The sequence below is a fragment of the Tachyglossus aculeatus genome, chromosome 14 (assembly GCF_015852505.1).
Source record: "Tachyglossus aculeatus isolate mTacAcu1 chromosome 14, mTacAcu1.pri, whole genome shotgun sequence".
In the NCBI taxonomy this organism is placed as follows: Eukaryota; Metazoa; Chordata; class Mammalia; order Monotremata; family Tachyglossidae; genus Tachyglossus; species Tachyglossus aculeatus.
Window position 1 is genome coordinate 34,586,534 of NC_052079.1, and position 16,006 is coordinate 34,602,539.

Genomic DNA, 16,006 nt, shown 5'->3' on the forward strand with positions numbered 1-16,006 from the left:
GTAGTCCATCGATCAATATGACAATTTTGCCACCTGTAAGTTTTGCCTTCACGCAAAACGTTGCAAAATTGCTTTCCTTCTAAATATTAGTAATATCAAGGTTGTTCTCTCTTTTCTTTAATACTATTTTCCATTTTGGGTGGTGACCTTGGTAATTCTTGTGAGCAACATCTGTGGCTCCACTTGCCTAATCGTCTAATGAATCTTCAAATTTGGGCATGTGAAGCCTTCTGTTGTTGTTGAAAGCGTTTTTAATAGCCCAGTTTTTAATTTTATTTATCAACAACAGGGTCCAGGTGGGGTATTTAATGCTTTATAATAGCCATCGTCAAAGATAGATTTCCCCCAATTTGACTAATCCAGGAATTTCAGCATTCCAGAGCCTATCTTGTGCCTCATCTTGAGTCTTTGAGGCCTCTCTTCGCTAGGTACTTGTGTGTTTCTCCAGGGTCATGGACTGCTTCTGTTCCCAGATAGGTGGATGGGATCCAGAGTTCTTGCTTTGCTCTCCATTTTCAAGCGGCCAATAAGGGCATTAAAAGGAACGGTCCAGAAGATGCTAAGAATGTCCCTCTAAATTCATTTACTGAATATCGTTGTCCCCACTTTAAAAAAATCAATGCTGTTAGAAGTATTTTCTTTTTCTCTCTCACTCAAAAGACAGTTACAGGAATTGTAGTCTCATACACAACCTCTGGGAGTGAGGGGTGGGGTGAAGGGGGAGGAGGGGGGAGGGAGGATTACACAACATCCAACAAATATACAGAGCAATTCTTTATTATTGGGGTGAGAAAGGGGAAAAATGCCAAGTGGCTGAGTGATCTGTCTGCAAAACGACAAGAATGGAGTCAGTGACTTTCTGAAACAATGACCCATATCTACGCCCTTAAAAAAAAATCCAACAAAAAACAATTTTGCTGTCCTGCTATGTTTACCAACGTGCCGGTTTATGCAATAGGCACAATCTACTAGCGTATTGACCACTGTATGAAAGTCCTCTATCCCTGGCAGAGATCCCGGAGGCTTTTCACTCATCTCTCCCCACTTTCCTTTTGGGGAGAGAGAGAGGGAGAGAGAAAGGGAGAGTGGGGTGGGGGGCGGGGGGAGGTGTACAGAGAGTTTTCTCCTATCTTTTCTTCGTTATGCAAACAAATAATTTCTCCCGAGTTGTTGGGAAACGTTTGAACCATCATTAAACTTAGAGAACAAACTCGGGCAACTAACTTTCCAGTGGAAGAGCCTGGCAAATCCCTTGCATATCTGGGCCCGGGCTGTCAAGACGGGTTTGAAATCACGCGGGCCTACACAAACAAAACACACACACATGCACAACATACATGTAATCTACACACATATATATATACACATATTCCTCTCTGAAGCTTCCGACCTGCAGGGAGGGGAGGGGAGCGGTTTCATAATCTCGGATAAAGTGGCTCCTCTGATGATAAATTCCTCCCGGATAACTTTTTAACACCCAACCAAGTGACTTTGCTTGGGGCGCAGAAAGATCTCATCTGACAACCAGCTGCTGTTTCCAACTTCAACCGCCTCTGCCCAGAGGATAAGGCTCAAATCACTTCTTCCCCAACCCCAGCTGCCCTCCAGCTCCGGCCCCAATCACCTCCTGAATGGCCACCACTTGCAACTCTCCCCTTCTCCTCCTCCAAAAGGCGACCAGTACAGGTCCAGAAACCCCCACCCCAGCCACGATCCATCAGTTATTATTATAATAATAACAACGTTAATGAAGATGGTGTTTGTTAAGCGCTTACTATGTGCCAAGCACTGTTCTAATCGCTGACAAGGTCATCAGGTTGTCCCACGTGGGGCTCTCAGTCTTCATCCCCATTTTACAGACGAGGTCACTGAGGCCCAGGGAATAATAATAGTAATAATAGCGTTTATTAAGAGTTTACTACGTGCAAGGCACTGTTCGAAGCGCTGGGGAGGTTACAAGGTGATCAGGTTGTCCCCCGGGGGGGTCACAGTCAATCTCCATTTTACAGATGAGGTCACTGAGGCCCAGGGAATAATAATAATAATAATAGAGTTTTTAAGCGCTTACTACGTGCAAGGCACTGTTCTAAGCGCTGGGGAGGTTACAAGTTGATCAGGTTGTCCCCCCGGGGGGTCACAGTCAATCTCCATTTTACAGATGAGGCCACTGAGGCACAGAGAAGCTAAGTGACTTGCCCAAAGTCTCCCAATTGGCCGGGTCGGGATTTGAACCCATGACCACTGACTCCAAAGCCCGAGCTCTTTCCGCAAAGCCCTGCGCTAAACGCACCCCCGGTCGTTGGTTCATTCATTCAGGCGTATTGATTGAGCGCTTACCGCGTGCGGAGCGTACTGAGCGCTTGGGAGGTACCATCCGGCAACAAAGAGGGGCAGCGTGGCTCAGTGGAAATAATAACAATAATAGTACGAATGATGATAGTATTTGTTAAGCGCTTACTATGTGCAAAGCGCTGTTCTGAGCACTGGGGGATACAAGGAGATGAGATTGTCCCCCATGGGGCTCACCGTTTTAATCCCCATTTTCCAGATGAGGTAACCGAGGCACAGAGAAGTTGAGTGGCTTGCCCAAGGTCACACAGCTGACAAGTGGCGGGGCCGGGATTCGCACCCATGACCTCTGACTCCCAAGCCCGGGCTCTTTCCACTGAGCCACGCTGCTCCTCTAAGAGCCCGGGCTTGGGAGTCAGAGGACCTGTGTGCGAATCCTGCCTCGCTCAATTTGTCAGCCGGGTGACTATGGGCAAATCACTTCTCCGGGCTTCAGTTCCCTCGTCTGGAAAATGGGGATTAATCAATCAATCAATCGTATTTATTGAGCGCTTACTGTGTGCAGAGCACTGTACTAAGCGCTTGGGAAGTACAAGCTGGCAACATATAGAAACAGTCCCTACCCAACAGCGGGCTCACAGTCTCAAAGGGGGAGACAGAGAACAAAACCAAACATACTAACAAAATAAAATAAATAGACCAATCAGTCGTATTTATTGAGCGCTTACTGTGTGCGGAGCACTGTACTAAGCGCTTGGGAAGTACAAGTTGGCAACATGTAGAGACAGTCCCTACCCAGTCTAACAGTCTAAAAGGGGGAGACACAGAACAAGACCAACCATACTAACAAAATAAAATAAATAGAATAGATATGTTCAAGTCAAATAAATAGAGTAATAAATATGTACAAGCATATATACATATATACAGGTGCTGTGGGGAAGGGAAGTGGGGGGATGGAGAGGGGGACGAGGGGGATTAAGAGTGTGGGACAACCTGGTGGGCGCTTTGCACGTAGTAAGCGCTTAGCCCACTGTTGGGTAGGGACTGTCTCCCTATGTTGCCAACTTGTACTTCCCAAGCGCTTAGTCCAGTGCTCTGCACACAGTAAGCACTCAATAAATCCGATTGATTGATTGTTTTAGACTGTGAGCCCACTATTGGGTAGGAACTGTCTCTGTATGTTGCCAACTTGTACTTCCCAAGCGCTTAGTCCAGTGCCCTGCACACAGTAAGCGCTCAATAAATCCGATTGATTGATTGTTTTAGACTGAGCCCACTACTGGGTAGGGACTGTCTCTACATGTTGCCAACTTGTACTTCCCAAGCGCTTAGTCCAGTGCTCTGCACACAGTAAGCGCTCAATAAATACGATTGATTGATTGTTTTAGGCTGTGAGCCCACTATTGGATAGGGACCGCCTCTGTATGTTGCCAACTTGGACTTCCCAAGCGCTTAGTCCAGTGCTCTGCACACAGTCAGCGCTCAATAAATCCGATTGATTGATTGTTTTAGACTGTGAGCCCACTATTGGGTAGGGACCGCCTCTGTATGTTGCCAACTTGGACTTCCCAAGCGCTTAGTCCAGTGCTCTGCCTCATCATCAATCGTATTTATTGAGCGCTTACTATGTGCAGAGCACTGGACTAAGCGCTTGGGAAGTCCAAGTTGGCAACATATAGAGACGGTCCCTACCCAACATGGGGCTCACAGTCTAAAAGGGGGAGACAGAGAACAAAACCAAACATACTAACAAAATCAAATAGAATAGATATGTACAAGTCAAATAAAGCGCTCAATCAACACGATTGATGATGATTGATTAATAAACGCCGCTAAAAGGGCGCAATCCGGGCCCAGCCAGGGGGTCGCGGGGTAGAAAGGGCGGCGGGTGGCGGGTTTGGAGGGGCGGGGGTCGCCCGGGTCTCTGGCCAGTCCTCGGGCCTTCCCCGAGGGTACTCACGTGTGCCTTCTTCATAAGGAAAGGCAGCGCTGCGGTCCAGCCGGGGCAGCGGTGGGCAAAGTCCTGTGCGGGGGCCCGGGGGCCCAGGGCATCGCAGGAGCGGGGGCAGCGGCGGGGAGCCCACGCATTGGGGGGAGCCCCGAGCCTGGGGGGGCCCGGGGGGGCCCGGGGCTGGCTGGCCGGGTGCAGGGCGCAGAGCGGCGCCGAGGGAGGGAGGGAAGGAGGGAGGGAGGGAGGGAGGCGGGCAGGCACTGAAGCCGGAATGGGCGGGCGGGCGCTTTTCTAGGCAGAGGGCCCGCCCCTCTGCCCGCGCAGCCCCCCCACCCTCCCACCCCCACCGGAGCCTGGGCACGGCACAGGAGAGACAGAGAGGCACGCTGCTACAGGGGGGGAGGGGGCAGGGGCGCCTGGCCACAGAGAGCGGGCAGAGGCTCACTGGCACAGATAGGCACAACGAGGGCCAGAGGCGCCTTGGCACGGATAGGCACCCTGGCACAAAGAGGGGGCGGAGGCTCACTGGTACCATGAGGGGCAGAGGCGCCTTGGCACAGATAGGCACACCGGCCCAACGAAGGGCAGAGGCGCAATGGCACAGAGAGGGGCAAAGGCGCCTTGGCACAGACAGGCACACTGGCACAAAGAGGGGCAGAGGCGCTTGGCACAGATAGGCACCCTGGCACAACGAGGGGCAGAGGCGCCTGGGCACAGATGGGCACACTGGTAGAACGAGGGGCAGAGGCGCCTTGGCACAGGTAGGCACACCGGCACAACGAAGGGCAGAGGCGCAATGGCACAGAGAGGGGCAAAGTCGCCTTGGCACAGATAGGCACACTGGCACAAAAAGGGGGCAGAGGCACACTGGCACAACGAGGGGCAGAGGCGCCTTGGCAAAGATAGGCACAGCGGCATAACGAAGGGCAGAGGCGCAATGGCACAGCGAGGCACAGAGGCTCCTGGGCACAGATAGGCACATTGGCACAACGAGGCGCAGAGGCGCCTTGGCACAGATAGGCACACTGGCACAAACAGGGGGCAGAGGCACACTGGCACAACGAGGGGCAAAGGCTCATTGGCACAACGAGGGGCAGAGGCGCCTTGGCACAGATAGGCGCACCGGCACAACGAAGGGCAGAGGCGCCGTGGCACAGATAGGCACACTGGCACAAAGCATAGGCACACTGGCACAAAGCGGGGCAGAAGGGCCTTGGCACAGACAGGCACCCTGGCACAAAGAGGGGGCAGAGGCACACTGGTACAATGAGGGGCAGAGGCGCCTTGGCACAGATAGGCACACCGGCCCAACGAAGGGCAGAGGCGCAATGGCACAGAGAGGGGCAAAGGCGCCTTGGCACAGATAGGCACACTGGCACAAAGAGGGGCAGAGGCGCCTTGGCACAGATAGGCACCCTGGCACAACGAGGGGGCAGAGGCGCCTGGGCACAGATGGGCACACTGGTAGAACGAGGGGCAGAGGCGCCTTGGCACAGATAGGCACACAGGCACAACGAAAGGCAGAGGCACAATGGCACAGAGAGGGGCAAAGGCGCCTTGGCACAGATAGGCACACTGGCACGAAGAGGGGCAGAGGCGCCTTGGCACAGATAGGCACCCTGGCACAACGAGGGGGCAGAGGCTCATTGGCACAACGAGGGGCAGAGGCGCCTGGGCACAGATGGTCACACTGGTAGAACGAGGGGCAGAGGCGCAATGGCACAGCGAGGCACAGAGGCTCCTGGGCACAGATAGGCACACAGGCACAACGAGGGGCAGAGGCGCCTTGGCACAGATAGGCACACCGGCATAACGAAGGGCAGAGGCGCAATGGCACAACGAGGCGCAGAGGCGCCTTGGCACAGGTAGGCTCACTGGCACAAAGAGGGGCAGAGGTGCCTTGGCACAGATAGGCACACCGGCATAACGAAGGGCAGAGGCGCGATGGCACATAGAGGGACAAAGGCGCAATGGCACAACGAGGGGCAGAGGCGCCTTGGCACACAGAGGCACACTGGCACAACAAGGGGCAGAGGCGCAATGGCACACAGGGGTATAGAGGCGCCTTGGCACAGATAGGCACACTGGCACAACGAGGGGCAGAGGCGCAATGGCACAAAGGGGTATAGAGGCACCTTGGCACAGATAGGCACACTGGCACAACGAGGCGCAGAGACACCTGGGCACAGGTAGACACACTGGCACAACGAGGGGAAGAGGCGCACTAGCACAATGAGGTGCAGAGGCACCTTGGCACGCAGAGGCACACTGGCCCAACGAGGGGCAGAGGTGCAATGGCACAAAGGGGTGCAGAGGCGCCTTGGCACAGATAGGCACACTGGCACAACGAGGGGCAGAGGCGCAATGGTACAACGAGGGGCAGAGGCGCAATGGTACAACGAGGGGCTGAGGCGCAATGGCACAGCGAAGTGCATCATCATCATCAATCGTATTTATTGAGCGCTTACTGTGTGCAGAGCACTGTACTAAGCGCAAGTTGGTAACATATATATATATAACATATATGTAAGTGCAGAGGCGCCTGGGCACAGCCTCACGCACTGGAAAAACAAGGCGCAGAGGCACCTTGGCACAGCCCCTCGCATGGGCGCAGTGGCACAGCCTGCCGCCCGCAGAGGCGCCTAGGCACACTGGCACAACGAGGGGCAGAGGCGCAAAGGCCCAATGAGGAGCAAAGTCACCTTGGCACAGCTAGGCGCACTGGCATAGTGAGGTGCAGAGGCGCAATGGCACAACGGGCTGCAGAGGCGTACTGGCATATCGAGGTGCAGAGGCGCAATGGCACAACGAGGCAGAGAAGCACCTTGGCACAGCCAGGCACAGAGGCTCAATGCCACAGCGAGGTGCAGAGGCATCCTGGCACAGCCAGGCGCAGAGGCACAATGGCACAACGAGGCACAGAGGGGCCTTGGCATATTTAGGTGCACTGGCACTAAGAGGCGCAGAGACGCAATGGCACAACGAGCTGCAGAGGTGCCTTGGCACAGCCAGGCACAGAGGTGCAATGGCACAACGAGGCACAGAGCCGCCCTGGCACAGTTATGCTCACTGGCACAACGAGGCGCAGAGAGGCAATGGCACAACGAGGCGCAGAGGCCTCTTGGCACAGCTATGCGCACTGGTACAACAAGGCTCAGAGATGCCAGGGCACAGCGAGGCGCAGAGGCACAAGGAGGGGCAGAGACGCCATGGCACAGCGAGCCCAGAGGCGCCTTGGCACAGCTAGGCGCAAGGGCACAACGAGGAGCAGAGTCACCTTGGCACAGCTACGCGCACAGGAACAACAAGGCACAGAGGCCTCTTGGCAAAGCCAGATATAGAGGCTCAATGGCACAACGAGGCACAGAAGCACCTTGGCACAGCTAGGCGCACTGGCACAAACAGGCACAGAGAGGCAATTCAATTCAATTCAATTCAATCGTATTTACTGAGCGCTTACTGTGTGCAAAGCACTGTACTAAGCGCTTGGGAAGTACAAGCTGCCAACATATAGAGACGGTCCCTACCCAACAGCGGGCTCACAGTCTAGAAGGGGGAGACAGACAACAAAACAAAACATATAACAAAATAAAATAAATAGAATATGTACAAGTAAAATAGAGTAATAAATGCGTACAAACATATATACAGGATACTATGTACTATACTACTATATACTACTATACTACAACCTCCACGAAGGCAAGGATCATAGAATCCAAGTCCTCTGACTCCCAAGCCGAGGCTCTTTCAATGGCACAACGAGGCACAGGGGCGCCTTGGCACAGCTCGGAGCACTGGCACAACAAGGCGCAGAGATGCTACGGCACAGCGAGGCACAGAGGCACAAGGAGGGGCAGAGACGCCTTGGCACAGCGAGGTGCAGAGACGCAACGACTAAACTTCTCACTGTGCCTCAGTATCCCCTCTCTCACTGCCAACCACTGGCACACATCCTGGCTCTGGCCTGGAATGCCCTTCCTCCTAAATCCCACAGACAATTACTCTTCCCTCCTTCAAAGCCCTACTAAAAGCTCACCTCCACCGAGAAGCCTTCCCAGACTAAGCCTCCTTTTCCTCAGCTCCCCCTCCCATCCCCGTCACCCCAACTCGCTCCCTTTGCTCTACCCCCTCTCCCCACCTCATTAGCACTAAGCGGCCTGGCTTAGTGGCAAAAGAGGTTGTGGGTTCTAATCCCGGCTCTGCCACTTGTCAGCTGTGAGACTTTGGGCAAGTCACTTAACTTCTCTGGGCCTCAATTCCCTCATCTGTGAAATGGGGATTAAGACGGGGAGCCCCAAGTGGGACAACCTGATTACCTTGTAATAATAATAATAAAATGATGATGATGGGATTTGTTAAGTGTTTACCATGTGCAAAGCACTATTCTAAGCGCTGGGGAGGTTACGAGGAGATCAGGCTGTCCCACGGGGGGCTCACTGTCTTCATCCCTATTTTACAGATGAGGTAACTGAGGCACAGAGAAGTGAAGTGACTCCAAAGTCACACAGCTGACAATTGGCGGAGCCGGGATTTGAACCCATGACCTCCGACTCCAAAGCCCGTCTTCGTACCACTGAGCCACGCTGCTTCCTCCCCCAGGGCTTAGAACAGTGCTTGCCACATAGTAAGCGCTGAACAAATACACATAGTAAGCGCTTAACAAATACCATGATTATTATTATTATAACACTTGTGTATACATGTACATATCCATAATTCTATTTCTTTATATTGATCCCAGCTCCGCCACATGTCTGCTGTACGACCTTGGGCAAGTCACTTAACTTCTCTGAGCCTCAGTTACCTCATCTGTAAAATGGGGATTAAGACTGTGAGCCCCATGTGGGACAACTTGATCACCTTGTATCCACCCCCAGCGCTTAGAACAGTGCTCTGCACATTGTAAGCGCTTAACAAATGCCATTATTATTATTATTATTGTTATTATGTCTGTTTACTTGTTTTGATGTCCGTCTCTGCCCCCTCTAGACTGCGAGCCTGTTGTGGGCAGGGATTGCCTCTCTTTATACAGCAGTGTTGTACTTAAGGAGCGCTTAGTACAGTGCTCTGCACCCAGTAAGTGCTCAATAAATATGATTGAATGAATGAATGAATGAATGAATGAATGAATGAAGCACAGAGGCGCTAAGGAGCACTGGAGACCCCCCCAAGCCAAAGTTGGGACTGGGGGTGGGAGGAGGAAGGGGGGAGGCAGGAGAAGGAGGAGAGGAGGAGGAGGGGGAGGAGGAGAAGAAGAAGAAGGAAGAGGAGGGAGAGGAGGGAGAGGAGGAGAGGAAGAAGAGAGGAGGAGGAGGAGGAGGGGAAGAGGAAGGGAGGAGGAGGAGGGGCAGAGGGAGGAGGGGGAGGAAGAGGGGCAGCACTTAGAACAGAACTTAGAATCCCAGCCCTTAGAACAGTGTTTGACACATAGCGTTTATTTTATGGAAACACTATAAAAAGGAATAATAATAAAAAAATTCCTGTTCACACCCAGAAATTATAAAAATGAAAGAAGTAGGGAAGAAAATCGCATACATCATCTACAAAAACTCTGCTGTTTATAACACAGATAAGGTACTCGTTAACATTTTATCATTGACAGTGGCATTTATTGAACACCTTTATCAAATAAGTTAAAAAGTCGGCTCACGCAATGTCCCCGATATTTGACGAGGGTGAAAAATGTGGGGAATTATTAGCTAGAGGTGTTAATACATAAGCGGAATTGGAAAATTGTTTAGACAATTTCATCATTAGCATCTTCAGAATAAACGGGCACACACCCGCTTTCCTGAGAAAGGAATGTTAAGGGAAGTCTGCTAACCACCCAGTCACAGTATAGGACAGTATAGTTTTATATAGAGACACGAGGCAATCAACTAATCAGTCATATTCACTGAGCACTTACTATGTGCAGAGCACTGTTCTAAGTGCTTGGGAGAGTACAATACAGCAGATAGAGGAGCAGCTTGGCTTAGTGGCAAGAGCCCGGGCTTTGGAATCAGAGGTCATGGGTTCAAATCCTGACTCTGCCACCTGTCAGCTGTGTGACTTTGGGCAAATCACTTAACTTCTCTGTGCCTCAGTTACCTCATCTGTAAAATGGGGATTGACTGTGAGCCCCACGTGGGACAACCTGATCACCTTGTAACCTCCCCAGTGCTTAGAACACTGCTTTGCACATATTAAGTGCTTAATAAATGCCATTATTATTATTAGTGGCAAGAGCCTGGGTTTGGGAGTCGGAGGTCATGGGTTCTAATCCTGGCTCCGCCACTTGTCAGCTGTGTGACCTTGGACAAGTCACTTAACTTCTCTGGACTTCAGTACCTCATCTGAAAAATGGGGTTGAAGACTATGAGCCCCACATGGGACAACCTGATACCTTGTATCTACTCCAATGCTTAAAACACTGCTTGGTACATAGTAAGTGCTTAACAAATACCAACATTATTATTATTATTAATTAGCAGACATGTTCCCTGCCCATAATAACCATACAGTCTAGAGGAGGGCCTTGGATTTTCAGTTTAGCTATGCTATTCTGTAATATTTCTCGGTACCTTAGTTTTCAGCTTTACAATCCCTTCAGCTTCTTTATTTTATGAAAAGTAGTCCTTAGGAAAAGTGTCAAAAGCTGCTTTTAAACAACCCTTAATCGTAAATGTTGGCCACCAGAGAGAACCTCATTGTCCAGCTTAGCAAGGCCTTCTTCCCATCCATCAAACAAAGCTTAGCAAGGCCTTCTTCCCATCCATCAAACAATCAATCAACCATCTTACCTCCTTCCCTTCCCCACAGCACCAGTATATATGTATATATGTTTGCACATATTTATTACTCTATTTATTTATTTATTTATTTTACTTGTACATGTCTATTCTATTTATTTTATTTTGTTAGTATGTTTGGTTTTGTTCTCTGTCTCCCTCTTTTAGACTGTGAATCCACTGTTGGGTAGGGACTGTCTCTATATGATGCCAACTTGTACTTCCCAAGCGCTTAGTACAGTGCTCTGCACACAGTAAGCGCTCAATAAATACGATTGATGATGATGACAATGATGATTTATTGACCACTAACTCTGGACACTGCACCCCAGTGAACACTTGGGAAAGTACCCAAGGAGAGCTCCAAGGAAAGCAGGGATAATATCACCCACCATACTCTATTACATTCTCCCCAAATGCTCAGTCGAGTGCTCTGCCCACAGTAAGTGTTCCACCCATATATTCAGTTTACTACCAAATCCTGTCAGATTTATCTTCACCACATTTCCAGAATCCTCCCCTTTCTCCCGATGCAAACTGCTGTTGCCTTAACCACTGCATCAGCCTCCTTGCTGATCTCCCTGCCTCCTGTCTCTCCCAGCTCCAGTTCATATTTCAATTTAATCAAAATCAATTAATCATATTTATTAAGCACTTATTGGGTGCACAACACTGTTCTAAGCACTTGGGAGAGTGCAATATGATAGAGTTGATAGACATGTTCCCTGCCCAAGATGAGCTTACAGTCTGGAAAACGAGCTGCCTGGAGCATTTTTCTTAAAGAAATTTCAGCCCACATCAACACACTACTCACAAACCTCCAGTAGTTGCCCATCCACCTCCACATCAATCAATCAGTTATATTTATGAAGCACTTACTGTGTGCTGAGCAATGACTAAGCATTTGGGAGAGTAAAATAAAAGAGAGTTGGTAGACACATTCCCTGCCCACAAGGAGCTTACAGTCTAGAGGAGAATCCTTACCATTGGTTTAAGGCACTCAGTCAACTCTCTCCCTCTGACGGTACCTAGCTGATCTATTTCTATCCAACCCAGACACTTAATTCCTCTTGTGCCAACCTACTCTTATCAATATCTCAACTGTCTCACCATCTACTCCTTGCACATTTCCTCACCATGGCCTGGAACTCTCTCCCCATTCATTTCTGTCAGACCACCACTCTCTCCACTTTCAAAGCCCTCCTAAAATCACACCTCCTCTGAGAGACCTCCCTTAACTAGGAGGTCATTTCCTCCACTCATGGTCCTTCTTCTTTACCTACACGCTTGAATCTGTAACCCTTAAGCACGTGATACTCACCCCAGCACACAGCCCTTAGGTATATGTGCTTATACTCTCCCATTTCTCCTTTCTGTAATTAATTTTAATGTGTCACATCACCAACGATTCCCTCCTACCCAAATCCAGTGACCTCTACTCTATCCTAATCCTCTTCAACCTCTCAGCCTTTTGACATTGTGGATCACCCCCTTCTCCTGGAAACACTATCTAATCTGGTCTTAAATAATATTGTCCTCTTCAAATTCTCCTCTTATCTCTCTGGCTGCTCATTCTCAGTTTGCTCTTCCTCTGCCTCCCACCTTCTAACTGTGGGAGTCTCTCAAGGCTCTGTTCTGGATCCCCTTCTATTCTTCATCTACACTGACTCCCTGGGAGAACTCATCTGCTCCCATGGCTTCAACTACCATCTTTACATCAGACCGTGTCTGACCTGAAAACCTTGTAATAATAATAATGATGTTGGTATTTGTTAAGTGCTTACTATATGCCAAGCACTGTTCTAAGCGCTGAGGGGATACAAGGTAATTAAGGTTGTCCCACATGGGGCTCACAATCTTAATCCCCATTTTACAGGTGAGGGAACTGAGGCACAGAGACTTGCCCGAAGTCACACAGCTGACAAGTGGCAGAGCCGGGATTAGAACCCATGACCTCTGACTTCCAAGCCCGGGTTTTTTCCACTGAGCCACGCTGCTTCCCTTAGCCCACTGCTTTGAACAGGGCTTGGCACATAGTAAGCGCTTAATAAATACCACGATAATTATTATGATTACATGATCAGTTCCCAAATCTACCTCACCTGCATCGACCTCTCTCCTTCTCTGCAGTCTTGCACTTCTTCCGGCCTTCAGAATATCTCTATTTGGCCATGTTTGTGGCAAATGCTCAAGAAATACCACTGATGTACTAATAGGGGGAAGCACGAATATTCAAAGATATGTACATACTTAAATTGCCTGAGAAGGCTCAAGCTACATAATTTACAATATATTCTGGGAGTCCAAATAAGTATTTTAATTCAGAAAAAATTGTAAATATACAAAATGTGTGTGAACTGCTTAGCTCCTACTTATTTCTTTCCCTCTCTTAAATCCTAAATCTGACCACTTTTGTGAATGGTCTTGGTGGTGCTTCTCTGCAAAGGTGTTCAGCAGGTCTGCGTTTTCCCAACAAGAGGAGCATCGTGGCCTAGTGGAAAGAACACAGGCCTCAGAGTCAGAGGAACCCAATTTCTAATTCCGGTTCCACAACTTGTCTGCTGTGTGACCATGGGCAAGTCACTTAACTTCTCTGGGCCTCAGTTTCTTCATCTGTAAAATGAGGACTACATCCTACTGCCTCCTACTCAGACTATGATCCTCTCATGGCACAGCAACTGTGACCACCCGATGAAATTTATATCTACCCAAAGCTTAATACAGTACTTGGCACATAATAAGCACCTAATAAGTGCCTAATTATTCTTTGTTATTGTGATCTAGTGAAAATGGAAAGGAATTATTAGCCTTTACTTCCATTCCTATGAAAGTGTCTGGGTGGGGCAAGCAGTTTGGGATCAGCTTGGCCCTGGACAGATGTGAATAATGTTTGACCTGCGACCATTAACTGAAACCAATCTAAATAAGCAAATGGCCAAACGTTGACACCTAAAATAAATCAGACTAAGCTTAAAAGAAATCAAGCAGTGGTCTAGAAGAAATGCTATAAATTCTTCCTATCCCATTTCATTAAGTTTCCAAAGATATTGATTTTAAGGTGGGGAAAAGTGTTCTGTAGTTTCTGCAGGAAAATAGGTAGTTGTGTTAGTCCAATTTCTTCACAAGTAAGGCAAAGTGGGGGATTTGGTTCACAAAGCAGAGTAACTATAGGTGAAACAATACAAATTTGACAGGCCAATGAAAATTACCTCTGGCTTGAAGAGATTTTTAAAATTTTTTGTCCCTGTTTCCTCTGTTTACAGTAAAACCTAGTTATAAAGTTCCCTGGGAGGATATCTACTTGGTTTCGACATCAAATGCTGCTTGGTCTTGGCAAATTCCCTAAAAAAACCATCCTATTTTTACCTTGATTTCAGCATCTCTTGCTAAAGGAGTAACCTTTTCTCAGAAACAACAAAAAAAGTTGTAGGATCAAGCTGCTGGGTGATAATAATAACAATAATAATAACAACAACAATAATAATAATAATAATGATGGCATTTGTTAAGTGCTTACTATGTGAAGAGCACTGTTCTAAGCACTGGGGAGGATACAAGGTGATCAGGTTGTCCCATGGGGGGCTCACAGTCTTAATCCCATTTTACAAATTAGGGAACTGAGGCCCAGAGAAGTTAAGTGACTTGCCCAAAGTCACACAGCTGACAAGTAGTGGAGCGGGATTAGAACCCATGATCTCTGACTCTCAAGCCCGGGCTCTTGCCACTGATGCTATCTCTAAAATTGGCACTACATCAGGGGAACTGGCATGGAATGCTAAATCAAGAGAACTCGAGTTGACTAGAACAGCATAATAGTAATGTTATTATTAGTACTATTATTATTATTGAAAATCAATAATGATATTATTGTAAATAATGGTATTTGTTAAATGTTTACTATGGGCTAGGTGTTGGAGTAGCTACAAGCAGACACAGTCCCTTCACACTCATGGGGCTGAAGGCATAAAGGGGAAGAACAGGCATTTAAACTCCATTTTACAGATGAAGAAACAGAGGCCCAGAGAAGTTAAGTGACTTGCCCAGGGTCTCACCCAGCAGGCTAATAGTGGAGCTAGAGTAACAGCCACTGCAGTTCTCTCTTCTTGCCTCCTCCCACCTCAAATGTGCTCCTGTCCCTGGAGGGATAATTGTCAGTAATCCAGAAGACAGTAATGGGCAATGATTATTATTTATGTAGTCTGGACTAGCTGAAAGATGAATGGTGTGCTTGCAATGAACAAGAATTCCCCGCTGTGACCGGAAAGTAATGTACACGGTTCAGATTAGGTAGGTAAAATCTCAAAGATGTCAAGAAAGCAATAAGTTATACAAGTCCTAGCTAAAACATCATGGTAAAAAAAATGCAATTTTCCTAGAATTTAAAAGGTACTGTTACTTTGAACACACCGGAAAACACTTTTGTACCAGTGAAACACTCCTTGCCTTCCAGGTGATGTGTCTCTTCATAAATGATTTGTACCATTCATTTATTCTTTCGATCGTATTTATTGAGCACTTACTGTGTGCACAGCACTGAACTAAGCACTTGGGAAGTATAAGTTGGCAACATATAGAGCCGGTCCCTACCCAACAATGGGCTCACAGTCTAGAAGGGGGAGACAGACAACAAAACAAAACATGTGGACAGGTGTCAAGTCGTCAGAATAAATAGAAGTAAAGCTAGATGCACATCATTAACAAAATAAATAGTAAACCTGTGCAAGTAAAATAGAGTAATAAATCTGTATAAACATATATACAGGTGTTGTGGGGAGGGGAAGGAGGTAGGGTGGGGGGGATGGGGAGGGGGAGAGGAAAGAGGGGGCTCAGTGTGGGAAGGCCTCCTGGAGGAGGTGAGCTCTCAGTAGGGCTTTGAAGGGAGGAAGAGAGATAGCTTGGCGGATGTGCAGAGGGAGGGCATTCCAGGCTAGGGGGGAGGACGTGGGCCTGGGGTCGACGGCGGGACAGGTGAGAACGAGGCACAGTGAGG

The 16,006-nt window shown here is 48.7% G+C and overlaps 1 protein-coding gene across 1 annotated transcript in view; it reads right to left on the minus strand.

Annotated features, from left to right (window-relative positions):
- KITLG (KIT ligand) overlaps positions 1 to 4,329 on the minus strand; it is an 80,182-nt gene extending 75,853 nt beyond the window's left edge. The window contains exon 1 of the mRNA XM_038756391.1: positions 4,253 to 4,329. Coding sequence (XP_038612319.1) covers positions 4,253 to 4,267 — 15 coding nt within the window. The 5' untranslated portion in view covers positions 4,268 to 4,329. The remainder of the gene's footprint in view (positions 1 to 4,252) is intronic.
- Positions 4,330 to 16,006: the final 11,677 nt, after the last annotated feature.